The sequence below is a fragment of the Chamaea fasciata genome, unplaced genomic scaffold (genome assembly GCF_029207755.1).
Source record: "Chamaea fasciata isolate MVZ Bird 193981 ecotype frontalis unplaced genomic scaffold, bChaFas1.0.hap1 SCAF_15, whole genome shotgun sequence".
NCBI lineage: Eukaryota > Metazoa > Chordata > Aves > Passeriformes > Sylviidae > Chamaea > Chamaea fasciata.
In genome coordinates this window covers 6280790-6290064 of record NW_027094100.1, presented here as the reverse complement: position 1 = coordinate 6290064, position 9275 = coordinate 6280790, and the positions used below count along the sequence as shown (strand labels likewise).

At 47.2% G+C, this 9275-nt stretch overlaps 1 protein-coding gene across 1 annotated transcript in view; it reads left to right on the top strand.

Moving 5' to 3' along the window:
• The first annotated feature begins 847 nt into the window (after positions 1–847).
• Positions 848–9275, top strand: part of FSTL4 (follistatin like 4) — a 212119-nt gene continuing 203691 nt past the window's right edge. The window contains exons 1-2 of the mRNA XM_066196935.1: positions 848–889; positions 5806–5941. Coding sequence (XP_066053032.1) covers positions 5813–5941 — 129 coding nt within the window. The 5' untranslated portion in view covers positions 848–889; positions 5806–5812. The remainder of the gene's footprint in view (positions 890–5805; positions 5942–9275) is intronic.

The following is a 9275-nucleotide window of genomic DNA, read 5'->3' as shown; positions in this document are numbered from 1 at the left end:
GTTCAGCTGTAAGATTTTTACAGGAAGAAACACAAAATTTGACATGTTTTAGCAGATCTTTTAGACTGCTCCTCTCCTGTAGCTAATTCTGAGCGCTTCATCACCTTTGCCTAAACCTCCTCGCAGCCCTTGGAACAAATACCCCACATACTCTGGTTCAGTGGTCCTGCCATGCCTCCTGCTTGTGCAAACATCCTTGCTAGAAAGAAATTATTATCTTTAATATTGGGTTTTGTTGTTGTTTTGTTTGTTTGTTTTTGGAAACGAGATGAAGAGGAAGAGAAGAGTGAATGAATTTTAATCTTTGCCTCTCTTTATAAACATGGTTACGTGGGGATAGAAGGCACACCTCCGGAAGAGCACAGTGCCGTGCAGTGCCTGCTTTGGCGGGTCCCACCGCAGACAATCCGGTGTTCCGCGACGTCCCCCCCGTTTGACGGCCACATGGCGAGGGGCCAGCGGTCCGGGGTCGCGCCGCTCCGCGCAGCCCGGGAGCGCATCGCCCCGCAGCAGCTCTCCCGAGCACGGGGCTACCGGGAGCGGTCACAACGAGGGGCTCAGCAGCCGCACCCCGAGGTACCGCCGTCCCCACCAGGGTCCCCCCGTGTTCCTGACCCCCGGACGGCACCAGGCTCCTGGCACGGCGCCGGGATGCTCTGACACTATCCCCGCTGCCGCCCCCCCAGCCCCGGGGCGGTCCCGCCGCCCGCACAGGTACCGGGATTGGGCGGAACATGCAAATGCGGCGCTGACGTCAGGCGGCTCCGGCCCGGAGAGCAGAAATAGGGCCGGCCCGGTCCGCGCCGCGCACTGCCCGCACCGGCCCCGCCGCGCTCCTCCCGCACCGCCCCCCGCCCCGACCGGCCCCGCCGCCCCGGCTCCTCCCCAGGTGAGTGCCGCCGGGAGCGCCCCGCGGGGTTCCGCTGCGCTCCGCTCTGCCCCGCGCAGCGCTGCATCCCCATCCCCATCCCTGCCCGCTTCTCTCCGCTGTCCGCTCCGCGGGCGCGCCGGGGGCCGGGCAGTCTCCCGGTGCCGCCGCCGCGCCCCGCAAAGCGCTCACTCCGCGCCCGCGGGCCCCGTGAGGTAACAGGTGTGTGTGTCCTCCGCGGGGCGGGGCGGGACGGGCTGCGAGTGGAGAACCTCCTCCTCCTCCTCCTCCTCCTCCTCCTTACCGCGCGTCTCGCACCGTGGACGTGCCGCCCGTGGGGTGGGGTGGGGCGGGATGGGGCGGGCGCGGCTGCGGGGCCCGCGGTGCCGCAGTGCTCGCCCCGCGGGGCCGCCGTCGGCGGGCGCGGGCTCGGGCGCGGGTCCCGCCGCGGTCGCGCGTGGGGCCGGCGCTTCCGAGCTTGGCCGCTGGGTGGCGCCGTGGGCCGGGCCGCGCTGCGCCCGTCGGGGCCCGAGTGGGGCCGGGGCCGGGCCGGAGCTGTCCGGGGCTGGAGGTGCCAAACCGGGACCGGCCGTGCCAAACCGGGGCCGGGGCTGTGCGGGGAGCTGTCCGGGGCCGGCCGTGCCAAACCGGGGCTGTGCCGGGAGCTGTGTGGGGCCAGCCGTGCCAAACCGGGACCGGACCGGGAGCTGTCCGGGGCTGGAGGCGCCAAACCGGGACCGGGGCTGTGCGGGAGCTGTCCGGGGCTGGAGGTGCCAAACCGGGACCGGCCGTGCCAAACCGGGGCCGGGGCTGTGCCGGGAGCTGTGCGGGGCCAGCCGTGCCAAACCGAGACCGGACCGGGAGCTGTCCGGGGCCGGCGGTGCCAAACCGGGGCTGCTCCGGGAGCTGTCCGGGGCTGGTGGTGCTAAATCGGGACCGGGGCTGCGCCGGGAGCTGTCCGGGGCTGGAGGCGCCATTCTCGGCTGCCTTCCCCAGTCCCCTGAAACGCTGCCAATACTCGACTGCCCGGCGGTGCTGGCCGCTCGCTGCCCAGCGGAGGGTCATGGACAGGGATGGCGTGGAACTTCTCCGTGTGTCACCTCGGAGCAAAGCTGTTTGGAAACGTGTCCTGGAGGCAGCTTTGGAAACGGAGGCAGAATCGCTGCGAGGTTCAGGAGTTTCTTGATAGTCCTGATCCCCCCAGATTTATTCTGGAGCATTAAAGTGTCTTGGGGAATGCCAAGGAAATGAAATCTAATCAAATTTAATAAATAAAATTTAATCTAATTAAACATTTATAAGTAGCTTTTGCTCAAATGAAAAGTCCGGTTTGTACTTAAATATCAAAGCTGATTCTAATGAGTTTTTAATGCACCCAAACTTTAAGTACTTTACTGCAGACAGCTGACTGAAATAATTCTTCGATTTCATTACGTCTTTCCAAAACAATTGGCTTTTCTACTTAATTTTGTAGCGCTTAACAAGAAATTATGGATGTCAAAATTATTTTGCCAGCAATAGAAATGCTGTGGAGCAATTGGGAAGGTTGATGGCATGAACTAAGATTCTTATCTGGTTTTAATCGTTTCAGTTTGAATAGAAATAATAGTTATGTCCAAATGCTTTTTTTTTTTTTTTTTTTTTTTTGCTATAGCAATAGTCAGAACTTCAGGTAATTAAGTTCAGCCACTTCCTGATGTGAAGCTTATTGGAAATTATTGAAAGCTATTGAAAACCAGTAATTTCTCAAATAAACTGCAATTTAGGTAGCCCTGAAACAAAACCAATGACTGCTTTTGGCAAATTCTTTAATCTCATTGCAGTCACCATAATTGAATTCTTAAAGTTTTTTTGTTGAGGAGGAAAAAGTTGTGGCATCACTGCAAGATCTGGTTGTTGCATGTCACAGAAATGCTTTAAACAGTTTGTGCTGTTCTCCACTCAAACAGCCAAGAAGCTTAGTCCCTGTTGTTTTTCAAGGTGACCCTTTTTGCTTGAGTAGCTGTACCCTAAAACCTGTGCTTGTCTTTGGCTTGCATCTGCTTCCTGTTCTTCTACTGAAGAAAGACATTTGCACCCATTTGCTTTAAATTCGAGGCTCTCTCTGAGTGTTGGTGCCTGCCCAGATCCCTCTGGCTTTGGATGGGTGTTTTGCTGTTGCCATCGTGTTTGAACTGCTCCAGATCACAGTGCACAGCCTGGTGCTGCTGCACTTGTGGAGTGATTCTTGCTAGAGCAGTGCCAGCTGCAAGGAAAGCTGGAAGGCTGCTCTAACTCAGAGGAGGAAGCCACAGCATTCAGGTAAACTTTTTGGCTTTGCATAGTATATTCTTTATCACAAGGGCCAATATATATTCTTTCTTTTGAGTGTAGCTGCTTGTTTTATGCAGACATTTCCATATGCAAGCTTTGATTTCTCTGGACAGCAATGTCCGTACAAGCTCAAATCCAGCAAACCTGTCCCTCCCTCGAGTGAGGAAAGGAAGTGGATAGTAAGACTTGTCTGATCTTACAGTGGGGGTCTTTATCTATTCAATCAATTTGAGTTTTTCTGTTGACTTCAGGAAACTTACAACCTGCAATCTGGTATTTTATGGTGTAGCTGCAGACTGGGTTCTGCAAGGAGCCTTCCCTTTAGCTCTGGGTAAGGCAGTGCTGAGCTGTGTTTTAGGATTAAAAGTGACATGAAAATGCTGTGTGCCTCCACAGTAAGCTCTCAGGTGATATTTATGGTACATATTTTTTGCTCGGTTGAGGCTATTAAGATATATAATGTGTATTAATGTGTCCTCCTCTTACTGTGACTGAGAGCAATTAGTGTGCTGTCAGCATGAAATAAAAATAAGCGATTTCTAAACTAACTAAAGATGTTCTAGAAATTCTATTTATAAAGCAATCAGAGTTTCTATCAGGTAGAGTCTGCCCTTTCAGTTTCATCAGTGTTACAGATCCTAATCCAACTACCTTCGTGCTTTCTGTCCATTGTTTACTAAATATACATTAAACTTGTGATTTTCCTGCTTTGCTCCAGGATTGTAATTTCAAGCAGGATATGATTCAGAGGTCTCTAGAACTGTGATGTTATTTGCTGTGATGGCCTCAACTGAACACAAAAAATACCTCTATTGAAGAAAAAAAAAAAACAAAACAAAACAAAAAACAACAAAAAACCACAAAACCCTGTGAGAAATAATGTTGCTGTGCAAGAGCAATTCATAAAGTAACAATGTAATTGTCTCTTATTGATATAGTGACTTTAGTTTATTAAACGTTTATTTGTGGCCCCAGTAACATTACATCTGAGGTTCATAATTGGAATTTAGAAAGCCTAATAAATTTTGATTTCATCCTGAATGCTCTCCATTCAGTGTGTTTACATTAGTGCCAAGAAAAGGCATTGCCTGAGCTCTGTGGGTGCTGTGTGCTATGCTCAATCTAGCAATGGGGTGTCTTTGGGAAAATAAAATACCTGAAACTGTCACTGCTGGTGTCAACAGTCATGGCTCCAAAATTAGGAGTGATGCACCAAGGCTTGGATATACCCTGTAGCAAATACGTGGCATGAAAACACTGTAAAATGAGTCTTGTCAAGACAAGGTATGTCATGGTGAGTTAATTCAGCTTGGCTGAATTTTGCCATTAGCAGGTAACCCTCTTTGTTGATGTGTGTGACTCAAGCCAGGCAGCAGCCTGTGCCTCTTCCTATAGAAATACCATCACTTCATTAAGGGTCATTTTGCTTCATTAACAGGTCTATTTTAGCCTTCCTCAGCCATCTCAGAAATGGTCCCAGGCCTGGATATTCCTTTGGTATTTTAATTGTAGAAAGTAATGACACAATCTTGTGTTATTGTAAGCCCAGAGGAAGCACAGCTCCTGGTTTAGATTCCAGGGCACCAGTGCAGGGGTGTGATGTGTGAAACACCGGAGTTCCGTCTGACACCACTTTGAGTAACTGCACTGGTGTTCTTTCCAAATTCATTAAAAAAACTACACAAGACAAAAACCACTGCTCAAAGTGCATGCAGGTGTAGTGGAAATCCCTCCAACTCCCTGCAGATGATGTGGGGCTGTGGTAGGCTTTTGCCAGGGAAATTGTGCTGCTCTTGAGTGGAGTGAGTGTGGAAGGGATTGGAAATGTCTCTGATTGGGACAGAGGAATATGAGTGCAGAAATCAGAGCCCCAGGTAGGACTGACCTTTGTCATGTTTGGAGAAACGTGTCAGCCCTCTTCAGCACAGGATTTGTTTGGTGTCTTTCAAGTTTGGGTGTGTTTGGTGACCATCTGGGCAGGCGTCCTCATTGGAAGGACAATGACTGTCCCTATTTGCTGCTGTCAGCCCCTTGGCTCACCCTACACACCTCATCATAGCCAAGGGGGTTGGCAGTGGCTGTGTCTGCTCAAGGCAATGTCCCCCACTGAGTCAGAGGGGAATAATGATATTTTCTGTCGCATTGCTGGGGGCCTCCAGTGGTCAGAAAGGCAAAGGTGTGTGTCTGGAATTTTCCTGAAAATCTGCTGAGGGTACAGGTGTCCATGAGGGTCCATGACTGTGAGTGACCCTGTGCTGCTGGGCCCTCTGGAGAAGAGATAAATGGATAAATGTCATCCTTTGGTTTCTGCAGGGCTACAAGACCATGTTTTGATGTGTTTTGCTTTTGGCCACAGTAGTTACAGAAATCCCAGTACTCTGGTTCTGCAGGTGCTGTGTCGCAGCGGGCTGGGAACAGCATGTCCTGAGGAAGATAGTTTTGGGGTAAAATTACTACAATATGGGAATTCATTGTCAATACACTGAAGACTGTAGAGCTCTGTAGGCACAGAGTGTGGATGGACACTGTCAGCCTCTGTGATACTGAACCTGAGCTGCCTTTTGTTGTAAGATGAATGTTCTATAACTGTTCTTGTTTTTTTTTTTTTTATTTTATTTTAACAGACTTGAAATGATGACATCAAGGAGCTTTTGGTGCTCTCTTGTGTTGCTGGGGGTTTTCCCACTGGTCACAAGGGGATGGATGGATGTGGACCAGAGCAGAAGCCTGTATTCAGATGCGGGGAGGTTGCATCAAGAGGTACTGTACACCAGCTGCTGCTGCAGCCTCAGCTCTTGGGTTTCTGTTCATGGGCTGTGTTCAGGCTCTCCATACTGCAAACAGAAAACAAGTGTGGGCTTATGCATGTGTATTTGTATTAAGCACGAGGAAGTCAGTGAAAAACAGTGAAACAGAAACTCTTACACTTTTTGGGTATATTGACATCATCTGGAAGTGAAATTGTGCATCTGGCTGTTGTGGAGATGCTGTCTTTGCCCCAAAGGCTTTACAGCGTGCTGTGTGCTGGGGCTGCTGAAGCTAAATTTAACAAGCAGACTGTCCTGTCTCTTCACTTGGGTGAGTGGACATTTAGGTGAAACCTAAAAAAAGCTGTTTTGAAGGAAAACTGAGCCATAGGTGGTTCTGAGAGAATCAGCAAAATTACTGCCCAAAGTGTTTCTCTCCAGACTTACTGATGTGAGGCACCTTTGTGAAGCACAGAGAAATGGAAAAGGGGGCAGGGAACGGTGGCTGCAGTGAGTGGTGATCTGCTCCCACCCCAGTGCCCATCTGGATGGGGCACTGGGAATGGGGCAGGACAGCAGAGCCTCCTCAGTGCTCAGTCTGGGCTCTGGGAGTGGAGAAGCAGCTGAGGCTGTTTCCAGTGCTGAAGGTGACAGTGTTGGCTGCTGTCACAGGGGTGTGGTGGAGCAGTCCCTGTCCCAGCAGTGTCAGAGCAGGCTGTCCAGCAGGATGCTGGATTTCTGAGTCAGAGCTCAGCACTGCTTGTGGCACAGATGTAGACTCAGATTTTCACAAGTCTGAGGCTGACACACACGAATAAAGCCACAAAAATCTAGAACTTTGGCTTTGTTGAGCTGTAAATGATGAATGAATGCTGATGCAATTTTAGTTATTTAATTAGCTCCTGTATGTTCACTAAATGGTTGCTCAAATGTCTGAAAAGTGGAAGATGGTGCAGGAGGACAGGGAAAGGACACTTGGCTATTTTTTAGCTGCCATTGCCTTGAACACTTATGTGCTGACAGACACATCAGTCCGTGCCAGGCTAGTGATAAGCCCTTGATGGATTCATGTTGCAATTGGATCTATTTAAGCCTCAGGATTTGGTTGTAGTTGGAGGATCCCACTTCGACCAGTCACATTCTGTCTACAAATACCCAGTTATCTGCATTATAGTTTAAGCCAATTAAAAAAGTGCTTTTTGTTGCTCAGCAGGGCTCAAAAGTTATTTCAATGGTGTTGGATGTGCTGCAGTTCTGAGGTCTGTTTCAGGTGTACTTTGGCCTTGAGGCATCAAACCTCTGTTCTATAAAAGTGAAAAAAACCAGCTCCCTTCAACACCTCCACTGTTATTTTGCTGCTGTGTAGGCTCAGGTAGTGTAGTGGCACTTTGTTAAACCTGTTCTTGCATAATCTCTGATCAATTTTGCTTTTCTATTAAAAATTATGAAATATTTTGCATGCCTGTGCAGTTAAAAAAGTCTCATTCTTCACTAATGCCAATTAGTTTTGATTTTTTTTGAGAAAGTTGCTCTGAGGAATTAAATTCATTACTCAATTTACTTTACCATAAATCATAGAATTATTATATTACTTGAAAGACACTAATTCATTTGATCTTTCTCTAAAGACCATAATGTTATTTTACCAATTACTTGATCTTGCTTGAGGTGGAAGGATCTCAGCTAAAAATGTATTTGCTCAGGTTTACACAGAATTTAACAAGTGTGAATATTAAAATTATGAATGTACAAAGAATGCAGTTAAAAGGAGTCAAGAAATGTAAGTTATAATTCAGAATTTTGAAAAAAATCTGTACAGAAAGCTTGCTTCCACAAGAAATAGTGTTTCTACAGTGTGGCACCAAACACCAAAATTATACTGAAAGCTCTGAGGACAGCTTTCAGGGAGGTCAGTGAAACTGAGATAATCACCATCTGAGAGTAAACAGCAGTTACTTTCTCTTGCAGAAAATGGTTTATCCATAATACCTTTCAAATAGTAAAAGTCACCTGAAATCCATTTCTAGCATTACAGGGCTTTGTTCAGTTTGGAGCTCCTTATCCGTGAGAAGTTTGTTAGGTTCCAAATTTTATGGTTTGATTAACACATAGAACCACTAACATGCATTTAAAAAATATTGAATCACAACTAGAAATGCTCCTAGCAAGTCACTAAAACCCTTTAAAAAGGAGTAAAATGTTAATTTACAGGTCAAGTAATTTTGAAGTGTGCTCTGATGGAAAATTCCTGTGAACCTCATCAAAGCAAATACGTGGGTATGGGTCACTGACCTTCACTAATACTTCTTCTGATCTACATAGGAACAAGTTTAGTGAATTAAAATATTGCTTAATTTATGTTCAGATTGCTAAATCAATTTCTTCATGGTATGTAGTAGAATTATTGCAGCTGTGCCTTGAATTTATTAAAGAAAGTAAGATTACAAGGCATTCTGATCAGAAATAAACCCTCTAATATAACGACGGTGTGTGTTTTTTTCTTGATGCGCAGCCTTTCATCCCTCAAGTTTATGGGGTGTTCCTTAGAAGAGGTTTGTTTTCTGGAATATTTTTAGTCCTGGGTAGAATAGTTAATAAATATGTACATGCAGCATGAAATTCCAGTTTCAATGAAAGAGATAAAATAGAAAACCTAATTAAAAAGCAAAAACAAAAACAAACAAACAAAAAAAGGACAGCATTAGTGTTTGGCTGAAAAGCTGCAACGTTCCTGGTTTGTATTAATTTTTGAGACTACTGCTGTTTTGTGTGAAACTTCTCATAGGCTGGTTCCAGGGGTTGCTGAAAAGCTCTAAGCTTCTGGGCATTTCTTGTGGACTTGGGTGAAGCTTCTCAGAGTTGAACCATCGTGGGACTACATCCTGTTCAGTGGAATGTATGCCAAGATATCAGATATATAGAGCTTACTGCTCTGGGGTGTTGTTTTTGGGCAAGTTTTTGTCTCTGCCTTCAAGTCTGATTGCATGTTCAAGCTGGATGTTCTAGAGGTGGTTACAATTGATGGGCAGCTCTGGGCTGGCTCAGAAGGGCTTTGCGTGATCCATGAGACACCAGGTGGTGTGATCTGGGGTCACCTCTTCCATCTAGAAAGGAGTTCTCAAAAAATGTAGCTTTCTGAGTCATTGCCAGTGGTAGTGAAGGGAATTTCCATTATGAGCAGAAAAGAGACAAACAATCTGGATCTGAAATAACCCTGGAGTTTGGGTTTGGAGGAGAACTTGGCCAAGAGATTCTGATGGAAGCCAGTGGTGCTAGTCTGCTTAGTCTCCGCTAGGTAATCCACACTAGTAGCTCAGGCTGATTTTTTTCAGCCTCCTGGGGTATTT